The sequence below is a fragment of the Camelus dromedarius genome, chromosome 4 (assembly GCF_036321535.1).
Source record: "Camelus dromedarius isolate mCamDro1 chromosome 4, mCamDro1.pat, whole genome shotgun sequence".
NCBI lineage: Eukaryota > Metazoa > Chordata > Mammalia > Artiodactyla > Camelidae > Camelus > Camelus dromedarius.
In genome coordinates this window covers 50,866,221-50,885,460 of record NC_087439.1, presented here as the reverse complement: position 1 = coordinate 50,885,460, position 19,240 = coordinate 50,866,221, and the positions used below count along the sequence as shown (strand labels likewise).

Below are 19,240 nucleotides of genomic sequence, written 5' to 3'. Positions count from 1 at the left end.
TTTAGTGGGCATGAGAATCACCTGGAGGGCTTATTAAACACAAATAGAGTTCCTGATTCCAGATTTGCATTTCTGACAAGTTCCCGGGTGATGCTGATGTCACTGGTCAGGAGTTCACACTTTGAGAATCTTGGGAAGTGTTTTCCTGAAAGACGCAAAGACATCTCTCTAGACTCAGAGATAGCATAGCTAGGTCTCTGTCGGTTTCCTGGACCCCTGGTCTTTTTTAAAATCTTACGAACACTGTAAATCGTCTAATACATCAGATTCTCTTTGTAGTAGTTGCTAGGAAGCTTACAGACAAATTTCTGGCTATTTTTATAAATACCTTCATGCTGTGGCATGCATTTTGTCTCGTAACTTCACTTCTGATCATGTTTTACGTTCCTATCCTTAGTATCCCTTTGATTTGTCTTTCTGGTGTATTTTTACTTTCTTTTTATTCTCTGTTATTGCATGGATCTTTGAAATCAGCATTAAACATTTTGGGGAACAAAGCAGGTTATGTTTATATCACTACCACCAGCAACAACAAAAGAACACTTTGATATACCTTATTGACTAAACTTTAATAAGAAAGCAATAAACTTTTGTAACAGAAACATTTTTTCAAAGAAAAATTACTTTAGAGTGCCCCCCTCACTTAGGAACCATAGGCTTGATGAGCAGTCATTTTAAAGTTCAACATGTCATCTTGGGGGAGGGGATAGCTCAGTGGTAGAGCATGTGCTTAGTTAGCATGCACGATGTCCTGCGTTCAATCCCCAGTACTTCCATTAAAAATAAACAAACCTAATTACCTCCCTCCCAAAAAAATGAGTAAATAAAAATTTTAAAAAACACATACATCATTGATTCTCCTCCACCTTGCACATTGCCTGTAAGATCACTACAGTGCGCACAATACAAAACAAATTAATCTTGTAATCTTACTTTTAAACAATCTTCTTTTATAAAGAAACTACAGAAGACATGGAAATATATAAACAAATATATTTCAATATATAATAAACACTTGATAACTTTCTTGAAAAAACTTACACCAAATGGTTTTTAACTTTGTTTTAAATGTTTATACTGGGAAAAGACAAAATCTCTTTTTAAATGACGTGTTTCTGTTGAAATGCAGTATTTTTTAAATGTTCAGCACTGCTACTGAGATAAACATACATAATGATAAACAAACATAAATAGTGAGAGCATATCCCAGAACCAGGGTTGAAAGACAGTCATGTAAGAGAAGGTTTCTCTATTTCAAAAGGAAGTAGTCACTGTGATGTTTCTTTTTCTTCTGGTTCTCACCATGAGAAAAATATGTAGGAACCATGCTTTCTGATGAGGCTTATGTTGCTGCATGAGAGATAAGAAAAGCAGTTTCTGAGATTAATAGGAAACAGTTACAGATGAGATTGTTCCATCAGAACAGCTTAAACAGAAATAAAAGAGAGGCCATAAGACTTTTAAGTTCTGGTGAAATTTCTGAAAATCACATGTGAGGAGATGATAGAAGCTTCAGTCTCCTATTCAGAGATTCAGAGTAGTAGGTCTACTCAAGCCTAGAAAAACAAAGTGAATTAAGCAGTAATGGAGAATAATTAAAGGTTAGTAAGAGAGCAGAAATATTGTACTTCGAAGTTTGTATTTCTTTAAACTGTCCTCTTTTTCAGTGTAGTGATTGTTGACTACTAATCTTCCTTGCTTTTATGACCTTAAAAAAGACAAATATGTTAAATGCCCTTTGACTTGGTTAGCCTTGTAATGGGAAACTTAGGGATTCACAGGTACCAAGACCCTGGATGCAAACAGCCCTGGGGAAGTTCTTCTCAAACTGGAGTGTGTGTAAGCATCACCTGGGGAGTCTGTCCAGCTACAGGGCCCATGTTTGCTACAGAGGACCCCTCCCTGTAAATCACACATACACACACTCAAGCCAGTCTGCATACATGATTCAGGGGTGTGCTCGAAGGGGTGTGTTTGAAAACCCTGGAGTATAGTCACTGTAAGTATTACAGTGATTTCTACAACTACAGAGAAGGAAAAGGTCACGTAGGGTAAGATAGGGATGAATGAATGGGAATGAACTTGTAGGGAAGGTGGGATTTGAATTTCAATTGGCAGGGTGAGGAAGAAGTCAAACCCAGTGGGTGACCGGGTGGACTAATGTGAAGCCATAGAGGGAGAGATGAGAATAAGGATAATAAATTGCCCAGTCTGATGCTTCCACAGAGGAACGGGGAGCCAGTTTATGAAGAGCCTTGAATGCCAAGCTAAGGAATTTTACTCCACTCAGCAGGCCACATTGAACCCTTAAAGGTATTTAAAGAGAGGGTGACGTGGTAAAAATGGTATAGGCTGAATTAAAGGAATAGTCTATGTTTTTATATATATATATATATACAAACACACTATATTTATTATGCATTTTAATATGAGATCGGATAGGGCCTTACAGTTCTTTTTAAAAACATATTTCTTGGCAATTCTTGGACATTGAGATTTACTCTCAGGTTCTAAATTTCACTACTTCTGTATATGAATTTAGCCTATGAGCTGCAGAGTTGGGTTCTCACATCATTGTCTGCCTGGCTCCAAGAACAGGAGGACTCACATCTTCCCATCACTGCTACGCATGTCACCAGGTGGCCTCACAACGTTTTTTGTAGCTCCTGGTGTTGTGTTGTGGATGAGTGAGCTGTGAAGCCTGCACGTGCTGGGCCAGCACCGCTCTGTCAGCTGACAGCGCACTACCCAAGCGTCGCCGTTCCCTCTCTTTGGAATTCTGTGTCTTCCCCCACACGTTTCCCATGTCGTGAAAATCTCTGAGGCACCTAAATATCCCAGCTTTCCCTACTCGGAAGTTGGTGTACATAAGCAACCGTGAACTGAGATTCGTAAGAAATTGTGTCCTCCTTTCTTGAGAAAGAATAGAAATTAGTTAAAATTTCCCTCTTCACCTCTGGAGAAGGGACTGTGTGTTATCTCAACCACTAGTTACTTCTAATACCACTAGTCCCTCCAAAGCCTGAGTGCACGTGTGTGTCTTAAGTGTATCTCAGCTGTGTCCCAAATACCCAAGAGAAACTTTCCCAGAATCCCATCTAGACAGAAGGATTCCCTCATCTCCCTGCTCCCCCACCACCCCCCATCACCTGCTTGCTGCTTCCCGTATTTTACTAAGTTACCTTGCCCGGCCAAGGGTGCTATTAGAGTCCCATGAATGCTCCGCTAGCCAGTCTTGAGCTAAGGTCATTTGCCTGAAGTTGCCTCTGCTCCCCCAGAGGACAAGGGATTTTTTTCAGGATGGTCTTGGGAGTTTTGAGCTGTTGCTGTGTTCACTCTCATCAAAACAAAGTAACAACTGGAATTTATTCCAGAATCAGTTGTGAGTTTAGAGACTTCCCCAGATGGCTTCATGTAAGCACAGGCCAAAACACTGTCCCTTCAAACGGATCCAGGCCACCCCTCCTAAAAAATTGCTTGATAGGCTAGTCATCTGGGAATTGCAAACGCAGCTCAGGGAACACCCAAGCTAGTTGCACAGTGAGAGACTGGGAAACCCTTTGGCTTAGCAGCAGCCCGTTTTTAGAGACAGTGGATTGGTTAGGAGTCAGGCTGTAGAACCAGACTCCCCAGGTTCAAATCCGCCTCTGCCAATCACAGTCATACAAATTTGAACAAATTGTCTATCATCTGCTTCAGTTGCCTCATCTATAACATGAAATTAAGAATATTCCCTACCTCTTAGGCTCCTTGTGAAAATCAAATGAGTTAATGTGCATAAAGTGCTAATACAGTGCTAGCAAAGCAAAGAACTCTGCAGCCTCTTCCACATAACCACAGCTCGGCGTCCTGTCTTCATTATCCCATTCATCCCAGATTCCTGAAGTCCCCAGCTTCTGCTTATGTCCAGAGGGGTAAATGGGTGTGTGGGCTGGATTGGCAACACGTCAGATCTCCTTTGAATTGCTAGGCCTGGACCACCGCCCATTTTGTTGTTTATTCCCATTTTCTGAGCATCACAAAATGTAATATTCATGTGTCAAGGGATTCAGGATAGTATTTTAACATTTTACAACCTCTTTGTAAAGCTACCTTTTCAGTTTTAGAGGAGGCAGTTTTATGACTCCCTTTGATAACCACTTAACTATTAAGACCCAAACAAAGAAGAGGAACAGTCAAAGGATATCAGGTACTCCCAGACAGCTAGAGTCCCACTTCGTGAACATTATTCAAATTAGCTCCAGGACTCATAATTCTGTGTTTTCATTTATTGCTGCAGTAAAGTAAATGGTTCTTTTATCCAAATGTTATTTCCTGGCTATTAATTCAGTAGTTATTTTGGATTGTAGCACTCCTCTTTGATTTAGGGATATGGTACCTTAGAAATATTTAAAAACTGAAGACTGACGCTTGGAGAAATTGACTTTGATTTGTTTTGTTAATATCCTATGGCTAGAGTAGTTACAAGTTTGGAAGATGTGGTCCCATTCTCTACTTACCAGAAGAGATGGGGTGCTTGTGTTTCTATAACAAGGAAATTTGGGAATACTCTTTCCAAAGCTTTTACAAACTAGACCTCCATGCACACCTCCACAGGACATACAGTACTCTTTAATCTTCATAGATTTCTCCAGAAACTGCTCTTGAACCCAGGAATGTAGATGAAAACTGGCCATACTTCTCAAAGTAGCTGAAAATGATCATTCCTGAAAGACTTGGGACTTTCTCTGCATCTACAAGTGTCGGCAAGGGTTTACGACAGGGCGCAGAATGATCCATAGACTGGTATGATTTAACCGTGGATCAATCAACCTATTAGGGGGAAAAAGACAAGGTCAATAAGGATGGGTCTTGGTGAACCAGAGGTCATCCTACATTTTTCAACCTAATGTTCTTATTTCCTTTCCATTAACATTTCATAATGAAAAAAATGCCTATATCCTTTAATTTTTAAGATAATTAAGTGAATTTAGTGCCTTTGAAGGGTAGAGGATTTATGATGGCATCAGGGAATAGACTATTAATAATCTGTGAGACAGGGGCCACCTGGAGAGCAACAATGCAGTCTCCATCGCCATGTCTGCTCCTTGGCAACAAGCTATAAGAGAGTCAGACCTCCTTTGCCAGTGCAGAACCACACTCCTCCCCTGAGATCAGAAAGACTTTGTGTCTTCTGAGACAGGGCTTCTATCCTCTTGGGAAGTGATTTTCCAGTTGTATTTGAGTTTGAATTTGAACCAAATACAACATGTACAGATCATTCTAAGTACATGGCATTCTCTGTGTGCAAAGCCCTGAAACCTGTGATGGAAATGGAGAGTCGTTCTGGAGCTTCCTTAAGGGAAAGAAACATGGCATCTGCCTTTAAGATGGAGCTGGGAAGGAAGGATTGATTAAATGGTTCCTGGGCTGCTTAGAGTGAGCAGTTGGATTTCATTGCTCAGCCAAAGTAGTCCCAGGGTATAAATTACTCCCTGGGTAATTTACACCCAGTGACTAGACTAGGATTATGAATACAGAATGGTCCCTTATAATCTGAAAACACAGAACCAATTCCCTTACCAGGAATGGCCTGAGGGATATGGGAAACCCAATGAAATCAGCAAAAAAAAAAAATTATTCCCAAAGATTTTTTTCTTCCCTTTAAGTTTGTAGGGCAACTGATTGACAGCTGCCTAACGTGAGTGTTTTGAAAGCCCTGAATGTGTACAACCCAGTATTGTAATTACGTTGTGATGTTTTTATAGAATGATGCTAAACAATATTACCAATTTATTCCTTCAGTGAAACATATGCTCACACTAACTCTCCAAACATCTATCCTGTTAAGAAACTTATTTTGCACTAGAGATGTGCTGTCTGATCCTTTCCATCTTTCTGAATATACAGAACACGTGTGTAACAAAGAGCAAGTGCACGGCTACAGGATATAAGGATGCAAGAAACAAGGCAAAATGGTGTATTCCCATGTCCTTCTCCTGAATAGCAGCAATTAGAATTCACAGCTGCTGGCTGCCCAGATGTTTCTTGCGTTTAGTGCTCTGTAATATGCATCAGAATATATTGTATGACTGCAGTTTCAGTAAAGTAGACAGCTTTGTATTCTAAATTCAGCAGACTAAATCCAGTGCGTATATTTTTCCTTCAGATTAGCCTCCCTCTCCCCTCTCCCCTCCCCTCTTCATTTGCTTGGGGCATTTGCAGTTCAGAAACAAAAGACATTTCCAGCTTAGAGTTTAGCTGTATCAGAGTGTAAGTGCAGGTCAGATCTGATTTATGGGGCACGTCTGATAAGCAGGAGAGGAGAGCAAGATGAAGGGCTTGGGAAAGCTGGTGAACTTGGCTTGACATGTCTCCTGCTTTTGTAGGCAGCCAACATCCCCCTGGTGTCGGAACTTGCCATCGATGACATACATTTTGATGACTTTTCTCTCGACGTTGATGCCATGATCACGGCTGCTCTTCGGATGTTCATGGAGCTGGGGATGGTACAGAAATTTAAAATCGACTATGAGGTAAGATGTTCTGTTTTGAGTGGTCCCAGGAGTGCCCCCGGGGACAACAAGGTAGCCACTTTGAACCTCAGGTTTCCCAAACACAAACTGGGGATAATAGTACTTTCCGTGCCCAGCTCATGGGATTACCATGAGGTCTGCATGAGATGTTTGGGGAAGGACTTTGATCACTGAGGGTTACTCAGACACAGGGCATCATTTTGACAATGGCTCACTGGAGACACACACAACGGTCTGACGTAACCTTTCCCTTCCCATTTCAGACATTGTGTAGGTGGCTTTTGACAGTGAGGAAAAATTATCGAATGGTTCTGTACCACAACTGGAGACATGCCTTCAACGTGTGCCAACTGATGTTTGCGATGTTAACTGTAAGTGTGTTCGGTGATGGCAGAAGGTCATCTGTCGTGTGTGTGGACCTACAGCCTTCCCTTTCCCGTTCTTGTTTCTCTGACGAATTGCCCTGTGATTTATTTTACGGTTGGAACTTACCTACCCTGGTTATGGGAGTATATATATTTCACAACGATTTCTGAGCTTTAAGGCTGTAAAGTCACTGACACCTTGAAGCAGGTATAGTCTTGGAATGATTGCTTGTGTCTTTTTTTTTTTTTTAATGCTTTATCTTAGGAAACAGGTTCTTTTTTACAAAAGAAATGCTTGGATTTTCAAAGCAGTCTTTTTGCAGAGGATATGGGGATGAGTGACTAACAAAGAGATCGCTGGATAAGACTGTCTAGGCTGGTGGAAAGGCAAAGTCAGAATGTGTGAACATTACCCGCAGGGGCATGGGAATCCTGAGAGTGCCCTTCCCAGGACAATGGCCTGGGAGGCCCCAGGGAGGAGGGAGAAGGAGAGAATGCTGTCAGGGCTTAGGGGCACACTGCGCCTCAAACCACCACTCCAGGAGCTGTAACCCAGTTAAGGTGGCCAGTCTATTTTATGGAGACAGCCAGGGCAGCCAGGCAGAGGTAAGCCTTGGAATTTCATCTAAAAGCAAATGTTTGTGGCAAAGACTGAAACAAAAATCCTCTCTTCATCTCCATTTGCTGGCGAGACATAAGGCTCATTTTGGTCTTATTTCTGCTTTCATTGTTGAGCTATCATCAAGTAAAATGGTTTCTGGCTTAAATATATTAGTTTCTTTGGCCTCCTGGTGATACATACATACGTGTATACATACGTGTATGTGGTAACATACGTACCACATGCAAAAAAAAGATGAGTTTTGATTCTCATAACATAAATCTGAATACCTTACATCTTTGCACCCAGATTAAAATTTAAAGCCAAAAGAGGAAACTCCAGATGACATTTTCCTTTGATCCACATGAATGAAGACTTCTGCTCCTTCCTTATGAAATGCTCTGCCCCCTTCTCTGCCTATTAAAATTTTGCTCATTCTTTAAGGCATTGATCTAATGCCACTTTTCCCACAAAGTCCTTCGTTTTCTCCTCAAGCATCGATAATTACTTACTTCTCTGCACTGTTTCTAGTACAACACATCTTTCTTTCTGCTGTGTCTTTTAAGGTACAGATTTCTCATTCTCCTAGAAAATAAGCTGCTTGAGGCTGAAGAGATCATTTCTTGTTCTTGCAATAACTTTCATTTGTTTGCTCAACATCTGCTTGTTGAGAGCGTCACCAGCACCCTATACTTTTAGTCATGCACTTGGTTGTCAACAAATTCGTGTTGGATTGACTTGAGCTCAAATGTACATGTAGCATAAGAAAATGGGACCCAAATGTCTTCACTTTTATACTCAAGGACTTGTTTTTGGGGGGCCTTAACTGCTTAAGTAGCAAACAGAATAACTTGGGAAGAACTACACTGGCCTCATCTTTCTGTCACATACACTGTGAAAGCAGTCAGCCCATCAAGTGAAGAAGGAAGATGCTTTGAGCTATGAGCCTTAATTGCTCAAGCCCCAACGTTGCTTAAAAACAATGACCACTCTCCTCTTGCTTTTCCATATCAGATCTCAGTAGACAAGGAATAATTTTCTGTGTGCAGAGTTCATATATATGGCTCATAAAGGATATTCAATAAATAATTAACGTATTATTTTGGAAAAACCTATGGATTTAAAATGAATTATCAGAAAAAAATGAATTGTCAAAATAAGTAAGCAAGAACCTTCTTCAATGAAAGATTAAAGATGTCAAAAGCAGAAACAGATTTTAGCAACATGGATGGACCTGGAGATTGTCATACTAAGTGAAGCAAGCCAGGAAGAGAAAGAAAAATACCATATGATGTCACTTATATGTGGAATCTAAAACATGACACAAATGAACTTATTTACAAAACAGAAACAGACTCACAGACGTAGAAAACAAACTTATGGTTACCAAAGGGGAAACGAGGTGAAAGGATAAAGTGGGAGTTCGAGATTTGTAGATACACACTACTATATATAAAAGAGATAAACAACAAGGTCCTACTGTATAGCACAGGGAACTATATTCAATACCTTGTAATAACCTATAATGAAAAACAGTACGAAATGGTGTATATATATATATATATGACTGAATCACTGTTGTACACCAGAAATTAACACAGCATTGTAAACCAACTATACTTCAGTTTAAAAAAAAGTAGAAACAGATTTTATGACAAGCCTTAAAATAGTTGGAATGGGGGAAGCTGGCAAGATCTGCCAGGTCAGGTGGACACTTAGAAAATGGAATGCATACCTAATTTTCTTCAGTAAATGTTGACACAATATGGACAGTCTTGAGCCTTTTCAAGAGGTTGAAGAAAGCAGAACTCTCAAACCATGTTACCACAATGGAGGTACTCATACTGCCAAAATATTTCAAGGGTGTTGTTGTTTTTGCAAGTCTGCTCAGCAACCTTGAAGGATATCACTATTTGAGAAGGTTTGGGTTTTGTTTTTGTATTAATGCTAGTGCAAAAAGAGAAGAGAATTCACTGTTAAAGTTCTCCTGGCAGGGGGTAAAGGTTGCAAAATAAAAATATGACTTTGGAAAGACTACATTGGTGAATGTTATTTTTTTCTCCCTTGCATTGAATAGAATAGCCACATCTGGAAAAGATATTATTTTCTGCTCATTAAATGTTCCTGAACTTGACTAAGGGTTACAGTTGAAAATGTTAACTTTTGTTTGTCTCTAACACAAGCAGTCTCTTCTCCAAATTGACCATGGGCAGTCTCGTTCTCATAAGTGGTTTTATTTCCACTGTAGTTATCTCATATTCCATTTCCATGTGTTGTGTTAGAACCAAAATTCTCTATTAATCTGAAAAGAAAAAAAAAAAAATCACCATACATTAACCCCTGAACTCAACCTGAGTCACAGCCAAGAAAGCACGGCGCACGTGTGCTAAATCTTCCTCTAGATGGCGCTCCAAGGCAAAGTTTCCCAGTCAGCTGCCAGGAAAGAAGCGGGGCGGGTGGCAGGTGGGGAACTTTACCAACCTTCACTGTAAGGGCTTCTTTTCTTGTAGGACAAGAGATACTGAGACACACACCCCTACACTCTTTTCTTAAAAGAGACACCAACAAAGCCACTGTGTCTGGAAAGAGCCTCTCCTAGCAGGATGGACCTGTATTAGGACTGCCGCCTTGCCCGCAGAGCTGTTAGCGTGAATAATAAGGCACTCTTGGTGTGTCTGACATCTGTGGCCGTGTGTTTTCTAAGCCCATTGTCTCTGGGAATGCGGAGATGCATAGTTGTGTGTCGTTGCTGAGTAAACTATGACGTGATGCACAACAGAACAAGCAAATTATAAATATGAGAAGCAGCTTCCTAACTTTTAACCCTAAAATCATTTCAAACACAGAAAATAAATTTATTGATTCAGAACTGTGTTTTGCAGACATATTCAGCCTAATGTCTAGGTAACAAAGAGGTTTTGTTCCTTTAGAAATCAAAAAAAAAAAAAGAACAAACTGCTTTGTAAGATAGGCAATTTAATATATAATGGTGGAAATTTAGTTCACGGGAACCCTGTTAATGATGTATTAATTTATGAAAAGCCTCTGGCCTGAAATTCCAAATATTAAAATGGAAGTTTCAATATTATTCTTTGCTTCGAAAGAGCTATTTAGATGGTTAAAATTTACCAAATATTTTAAATTTCTCAGATAAATGCAGTATGTAGTGTCAGTAATTTGTAATTAAAATGGGGAATAAAAGCCTGCAAATAGATCAAAAATCACTGTACAAATTCTCTGTATTTATTGACTCATTTAGAATAAACATTTCATCAAGCACATACATAAGGAAAAATGATAAGCACATTTCTTATATGCACAGTGTAGACCAGATAAAGGAACGGACCATGCTTTTGTTTGTATTCTGTGAAATAAAAGGCAGGTGGTGATGCCAAGGTTGCAGAGGCATTTTTCGGTTTTATAAATGATGTATGAGCTCTGACAGATTTTCCAGGGGGAGAGAAAGGTTTCCTTAAGAGTCAGTATTCTTTATTATCCCATAAATGTACTCATTAGCGCTTTGGGCCATGCCCTGTATCCTGTAGGGCTCAATAAAGTTTCATTGAATGAGTGGATTTAGTTTAAGGTAATATTATTCAGGGAACCATGCTGCTCAGTGTCCAGTTTTTCAAAAAACTATAAAATGATGAACAACTATCACTGCTAGAAATCTTGTTCTTTCTTCATATCACACCAAGGTTCAGCTAGGGTTCATATAGAATATTATGATCTTGCAGAATTCACTGGATATAAGAGAAGAGCACATGATCACAGGAAAATTTATGGCAGTGCTGGCGGCGTAGTGCTGGTGGGAAACTGCAGTTACACACTATAATGACCAAGTATCGCAGCAAACACATTGACCCCCTCCCCGACATTTACTGGGGGCTTCTTAAATCTTAAATGTGGAGGTAGCGCATTTAAGTCCATATTTGGGTTGTCAACAAGGTTATTTTCAGAGATAAGCCAGGCCGTTTTATTGATAATTCAAACTAGAGAGCCGTAGGGACATTCAGGAAGAAACATCCGTCCTGTTCACTAGCTTGAGGATAATGTGCTGTCCTCTGTCTGCCGTGTTCAGGGAAGTCCTTGATTTTTCAGGTAGAAAATTTCTTCTGGAAGGAGATCTTAGAAGCACAATTGGAATTCTCCCCCTTCCACCCCAAAGAAGGATAGAACCAGTTGTTTTGAAATAAAATATTTTTGCTCAATAACCAGAACTCTAATCTCGACAGAAATCTAATTTCTTTGCAGATTGTAACATTGGAAGGCACAAAGAGATCTACAGTTTTGTTCTGTAACTGACAGTAACCAAGTAGACAAACAATAATCATGTTTGTAATGATCAAACATCATTTTTACGTTGCATTTTCTTATCAATACAAGTAGTAACTAGTCATATTTACTTTAAACTAAATGGCAGCATTATCATAGTAATACAATAAAATCTGAATATTAGACAAGCCGATTCTTTAATCTTCATGTAGTTCTATCTAGATTTCCAGGGTAACGTCAAAGATGGCAAATTTTTAATTTAGGAAAGGAGTGATTTTTCATGTTTTCGTAGAATATCAGCGCTGGACACTGTAAATTAACTACGGAGCTAATCAGTTTGAATACTGTATTTAAATTACATTTAGGACTTCTGGTTTTTCATCATTTCAGAAGGTTTCTATTTTTATTCTCTTTGGCCACCTCTCAGAGCCCCAGTTCGGCACGCCATGCTTCCAGCTGACATTCTCGTTATCCACATTTATTTTATAAAAGGAAAAAGGCAAAGCCTCACATAATTAAGAACCCGGTGTGCTAATAATCAAACATACAATTGGGCAGAAGGATAATCCAATCCATTTCCTCACACAGAAGAGTAACCTCCATAACTCACTTTAAGCGCTGCCATTTATGAGTTATGGGTCATTCCCTTTCTAGGGAAAATAAATTCTCCCGCACCATCAGCCAGGGCTGAGTATTTTTCTTAGGACATGTAAATTGTGAAAGTGTATGCACATAATCATGTCCGGCGTTTCAGCGAGAGTAGAGGCTCTTGCCCATGGATGTGGGCTTGCAGGGAAACGTATGTGGTTTCGGGGCTGTGGCTGCCTAGTTAAAATATAGGATTTTTTATTAAAGTGAATTTATTCCTGAGGTTTTTACGGTGTTGGTAAACTGCTTAATCTGTCGCTTTGTATTTTATGATGTCAGCCAAATCCTCCAGGTCAGGGAGACCCAGCAATAGAGCCACAGTCATTTATCACGGCCTCCATCCTCCACGGTTTATGACTTAGTAGTGGCACATTCTTGAGGCTGAAACCTGGCACCTAAGGGTGTCAGGTTGGGAACCTAAAAAAGTTTTCATTTTTCATGATTCTCATGTTTAATTTTGGCTCAATGATGGCTAATGAAACTTCGGTTTTGAAGAGGCCTCATTTTCTTAAAATTCATCGACCTGGCTTCTTGTGGCACTTGGAGAGGGCTGTCTTTCTGCACAGTTAATGTTCACCTGGTGATCTGCTTCATTTTCTGTGCTCACAAACCACATTATATTATATTCAATTCACTAGTAATTCATCATAAAATATAAACTGTATTTCTAAACATGAACAAAACATGGTTTGTCCTCAAAAAATCATAAATGCATATATGCTTAATGTTGAAAGCTAAGTACTTAAGAATCTATGTTTTTTCTTTTGTTTGTTTTTGAAATACAGTATTTTTTGTATTATTTAAATTGAAGTAGAAACCTCAATTTTGTAAGCCTTACTAAGATAGTTACTCTGAAATTTTCTTACCATTTGTATTTCTTTCATTGTGTTTATCAAAATATGAGAGCAGAGATACATGGACCAATTTTTATTTTATCACATCAGGACTTCTTGAGAATGAAATAAAGAGTATTGACAGATGCCAGAGGTTTGCTTTGAAATACTCTAGCAAATGAATAAACAAAACAGTGCATATGAAGAGACAGAAGAAACAAAACAGGCAGTTAGGTAAATGAGCACATGGGGGTTCAACACAGCTTTTATTGTTCATATGCTTGTAACTTTCCAAAATAGATAATTTTCTTAATTTGTGATACCAAGTAGGTTAAAAATAAAGTCCAGGAGGTGGTTAAAAATAACTAAATAAAACTGATTAGTATCAATTTAGTTTTTTTATTCACGCATCAAATGTTTACTCAACATGTATAATTATACCAGTTTTGCTGCCTTGTCGTTCTGAGACAGGCACAAGCATTTGCAATATTATTTGAGGCTGAGGAACAGCTTATGTCCAAAACATGATTTAGGTTTTATGATTTGATAATAAGTCCTCCAGAAGCCTCTGGTTATAAAAGAAAGTATTTAAGTGTAGACTGTAAGGTTTCCTAACTCTGAGCTTGACAAAGAAAGGATCGTTGTGGACTTAAATCAATATTTAATTAGTGCCAAATTGATAATTGACTAGTATCTTGAAAAGAAAGAGAAGTAAATTTGATCAGAACTATCCCACTCCTGTGGATAATTCCCTTGGACAAACTATGGCTGGTTTGTGTTATATTGCATGCTATGGTGAAGGGGACATGGAAATGTGGTTCTGGTTGGGCCCCTCCTAAGAGATGGTAGAGTTCTGGTCTCTTGACCTCAAAATGGAACTGAAGTGCCTCTTTTTCAACCTAGGAGACCCAAATATGGGCAGTCAAACATTAACACCAAGGGAGTATGACCATTAAATATAGATGCTATGGTTTGTCCAGAAGGGTTTTTTCTGCAAAGAGGCTTGTGTTGTGAATACCTGTTCTCCTCCCCCTTATGCTTTCATCACCCACTATCTCTGGCTGGCAAAGACAGGATCTTTTTTAAAAAGAAGATAGGACAAGGGGGGAGGGTATAGCTCAAGTGGTAGAGCACATGCTTAGCATACACAAGGTCATGCCTAGGTTCAATCCCCAGTACCTCCTCTAAAAATAAATAAACCTAATTACCTCCCCACACCTGCCCTGCCAAAATAAAAATAATTAAATAACACAAAATAAATAAAATAAAAGAGGATAGGACATGATGTCAAATAGTACAGATTTATTTGTAAATAGTCTTGGTAGGCAACTGAAAATCTGCTTTCCGTCTTAAAGCTGAGAAAGTTCTCTGCCTAAAATCATTGCTTTGGGGCAAATTGAATAGATTGGTATCCATCAGCCAGCCCCTGGGATTTACATATTGAGAAGTGGCCATTCCATCCTGAAGCAAACGAAATAGAGTTCCATAAAGCTGGGTGCTGGGCTTGCTGTAAATGCCCGTGGAGCCCAAACATGTGCCTTAACAATTTTCTTAGCACTCTGGTCCACTGATCTACTCAACTGGGGTATGGGCTGAATTGGGAGGGTGATTGAGGCACCCTTCTCATAGAACCTTGTTAGGAAGGAGATCTGAATTTCACAGTTAGACTCTGCTGTGAAGGATGGCCTAGCACAGCCGGACCAGCCATCAGCACTGCAGTTTGGGGCATTCTTTAGAAGACTTGAGCACTTTGTATGTGGCCTTTACAATGAAATCCTCAAAGAGCACTCAATGGCTATAGTAAATTTGATTTTAATAATCTACCAAACAAAGACCCCAGACAGAGTGCCTGCAACACTGCCTACAGAAATGAAGAAATACCGGAGGTTAAATGCTACTTCTGTAAATGCTGCCTTTCGGCCCTGAGCTCACACCACATCTAAGGTGTGAAGTCACATATGGATGAGTTGAGGCAGGATGACACGATTAGGGATACAGTGTGAAGATTCTTCTAGAGGAGGCATTTCCCTAAGAAACCATGTTCTTCATAACCCATCAGAATGGTCTGAGCAGTCCTCTTTCCTCTTCTTATCCAGAAGAAAAAGAAGGATGAAGGGGAGAATAAAGACGCTACAAAAGCCTGTCATGCTCTCCCTCAGCCTCAGCCAGTCCACTGAAGGCTCCACTGCAGTTCCTGACCACTAGCATCCATGGAGAAGCATTCGGAGCCAAGGACCTTCTTTGGTTTGGGATTTCTGGGACTATTAGGAATTTCCAGTACATCACTGAATTCCCCCCCTCTTAGTCCTCCAATGCCAGATCTCAGAATCGGCAGGATGAACTCAGGAAATTCCTTGTCACTCAGTACCTCTGACAGCCAGATTTCTGGCATGACTTTCTTGGATTCCCATGCCATAGCTGCATACATGACAAGGAGCATGCAGTCTGTGATGCACTGTCTCCAAGAAACAAAGCAGAAGCAACTAGTCACTTTCACCATTACTTTCTTCCACAAATTGCAACCAGTGTTCTGACAGTTTCTCACTAGAAGAGGGTGTTCTGTGGCACTGTTTCAGTTGGCACAAGGCATGACCAGACTGTATGTGCAATGAGGATCAGGCATGCATGTCCTCCTCAGTGCTCTGTTCCAAGTGCCTGGGACAGAGTAAATGCTGAATCAACATTTGCTCAATGAATAAATGAATGAATGGATGCTTTTCAGGGTGTCACTATTTTATTCCAAGCCAGGACAGTTTGATGAAACATGGGCTTATTTTTAAATAAAAAAAAAATTACACACATACACACTATATATATATATATATTCTAATGAATAAACATTCTTTAAGGAAATTTTGGACACAAAGGAAAAACTTTCAAGTCACCTGTGATCCCACTATTGGTAACATTTTGATGCATGTCCTGGCCATCTTTTTCTATGCATGTATTGAGACATTTTATAAAGTTGGGATGGTATATACAAACCATTGTATCTTTCTTTTTTCTCTAAACTTGATTTTAAATCCGTCACATCTTGATGCACCAGAACTATGTCTGGCTCAAGATGTCCAGTGCTCTGCAGGATTCACCTCTTACCATTCAAGAACAACATCCTCTGTGGAATAAAGCACATGCCAAGTGATTCTTTAAAAGCCTATTATGTGACACTCGATCATCACCAGAGTCCTTAAAAGCACAACTGCACACGCACGCTCACCTTAGTGGCTGGATAGCACACGGGGTAAGAACACCGACTGGGGGTCAGGTGGCCTGGGCTCTAATCCCACCTCTGTTTCATTCCAGTGGTGTAGTCTGGTGCCTCGATGTCCTCATCTATAAAATGGGGGAGAGATTACAACGGTCTTCCCTCAGAAGGTTCTTATAAGGACTACATGAATTCATGTACTTGAGTGTTTAGGAGAGTGCCTGGCATATACTAAGTGTCATAGGAGTACCAACTGTTGTCAGTATTGCCCGAAGCCTCTCTTCTCAGATACATCAGTTACTTGATACATACTCAGCACCTAGTAACATTGTTAAATGAATGAGGCCTGTGCAGCACCATCTAGTGTGGATATTATGGCTCTATATGTATAGTATGATTCTTTTTATATACTTTTGAATTCTACAGAGCCACACAGCAACAGTCATTTTTCCTCTGGCCATGATATTCCTCTGTCCACGAGTATCAGACAGGATCAGGTTTGTGATGGGGGCACGTCCTCACTGGTTTACATTTTATGTTGACTAAGTGGAAGGAAATTACTGAGTAGTTTCAGGAACTCTGGGAATCAGTCTTACTGTTTGGGTCCTTTGGAGTTCCAGTGATTACATACTCTAGCGGCAGTGGGTGGAGTCACGTCAGCATGCATTTAACCCAGCGAAGGACTGTCCCTGGAGGCCTGCGCAGAAGGCAGTCGCAGGCTTTTCTGGAGAGGGTGGCATGGAAACTAGGCCTGTGTGCCTTGGCTGTCTCTTTACTTAGACGTGCTGTATGCACTACTTTACATTTCTGATATGGACCAGGAGGGAATACAGGTGAGAAGAGAGAATAACAGAAAAGTCAACAAAACCCTTAATTATTGGATCAGGAGCAGAAAATACATCATTTTATTTGAAAATAAAAATAAAATAGAATTAAGCAGAGGAGAAATGCTTTAAAATATACTTCCTGCTGCTGCCCTGTTCTCTTCTGAAAGTATATTGTCTTCTGCAGGCAGTTGACTTTTTCTCCTTAGTGTGTGTTAAGTGTAGGTCAGAATGGATCGGACCAGAAAGAAGATGAATGAGGGGAGGGGAGGGGCAAGGCAAATGGACACTTAGTGGCAGGTGGACACCTTTCAGGCCTGACAATTCTCAGAAACCACTTATCAGGCGGCTTTAAATCACAGTCAAGAGATAGGTGCTGCTTCAGTAACCCAGGTGTCACAGTCAAGAGAGGTACATACGTTCCGTGTGATTGTGTGTGTGCTGCACTTCAGGGACTCCTTATTCCGAGGACCCGGACGTGGGCTCCATTGTTCTTTGAGCACCATACGATTATAGAATAATTTCTGGGAAGAAGATCCATGGCTTTCATCAAATTCTCAGGAATATCCATGATACGAATAGTTTAAGAGCAAGATGCTGATTTCCAAGAAGGTGTAGAGGTGGGGCAGGGCAGGGAGGTGGCTGCAAAGAACCTTACAGTAAAATATATTCCATCACATTAAACAATGGGTGATAACTGATGGCTTAAAAATAATTTGAGATTTTGATCTTAAGACTATAAGATGGCATTCGATTTTATCTTCTAATTAAATTTCTAGTTGAATTACCTTGTTTTGACATTATCCACCCCTATTCTTACTATTCTAAATCATCAGCTAGTTATAATCAGTAGCATCGTCACAGGCAAAATCTCTCCAAATTTCAGTGTGTTTTCATCATGTTTATAACATTGATTTCCAGAGTATCGTGGATAATTATTTCATACGTGGTAGACTTTCAGGATTTACTTAGTGTTAGCAAGATCCAAACTGAACAAAACTGACTTACAATTTCAAGATGACAGAGAGGACAGATAAAGACATTTATGTTCTCTTCTCCTTTCAAGAATCACCCCCAAAATCACAATAAGAATGAAAAATGGACACAAATTCCACCTTTTCATGGAACCATAATATATGAAGGCAGAAAATGGAGGGAAGATGGTTCGTAGATTAACAGAGAAAAGGAAGGTCCAACCCAAGTGCCTTCCGGGTGAGAGGGTGGAGGAAGGGGTACACATGAGAAACAGTGTCCCCCCAGAAGCTGTCCAAGTGCAGGAACTGGAGGCATCAGACACCACAAAAATGGGGTGAGCTGAGTGAGGGAGTGATGACAACACGGAGTCCCCACGTCTCCATCCATTCATGTAGTCAGAGAACTATTCTTCCCCTGATCTGTTCAGGAAGCCAGAGTATCTGCTGGGGAAACTGAACCCAAGACTTGAGGACGCCAGCAAAAGAAAAGTTAGGATGACGAGCTCCTTGAAAGTAAGAGAATGAACTGAGAATCTACATCCTCAAAGGTGAGAAGCTACATTCTCTTTTCTCAGAATGCCAACACCCGTGTTTATGCCATTTCCAAGCAAGAGATGGAAAGTCCAGAGGAAATGAGTTTAGATACTGACACGTGGGGCTCCGCAGCAAGACCGGCTGGCCATCTGCTCACTGTATGGTGGGGCCAGCCATCTACGGACACAACCCCCACGCACTGGTGTGTGGTGAGCCTCGTGATGCTTTACTCTTACATGAGTGGACTGCCAAGGATATCAAGCATTAGAGGAAACCACCAAATGCAGAGATAAGGAGTTCAGAGGAAATAGGTGATTCGGGGAGCAGAAGAGAATTTCAAAGGAATTATAATTAATATCTTCAAAAGATTAGAGACGATAATGCATCCATGAGAGAATAGCATGCTATTAGAAAAGGAGCAGCAGACAGGAAAATGCTTATAAATTTAAAATACTATTATTCTTGG

The 19,240-nt window shown here is 40.1% G+C and overlaps 1 protein-coding gene across 2 annotated transcripts in view; it reads left to right on the top strand.

Annotated features, from left to right (window-relative positions):
* Positions 1 to 19,240, top strand: part of PDE11A (phosphodiesterase 11A) — a 360,789-nt gene that overhangs the window by 268,393 nt on the left and 73,156 nt on the right. For both annotated transcript variants that reach the window (XM_064484931.1, XM_010991251.3), the window contains exons 11-12: positions 6,369 to 6,515; positions 6,779 to 6,886. In XM_064484931.1, the coding sequence (XP_064341001.1) occupies positions 6,369 to 6,515; positions 6,779 to 6,886 (255 nt within the window). The remainder of the gene's footprint in view (positions 1 to 6,368; positions 6,516 to 6,778; positions 6,887 to 19,240) is intronic.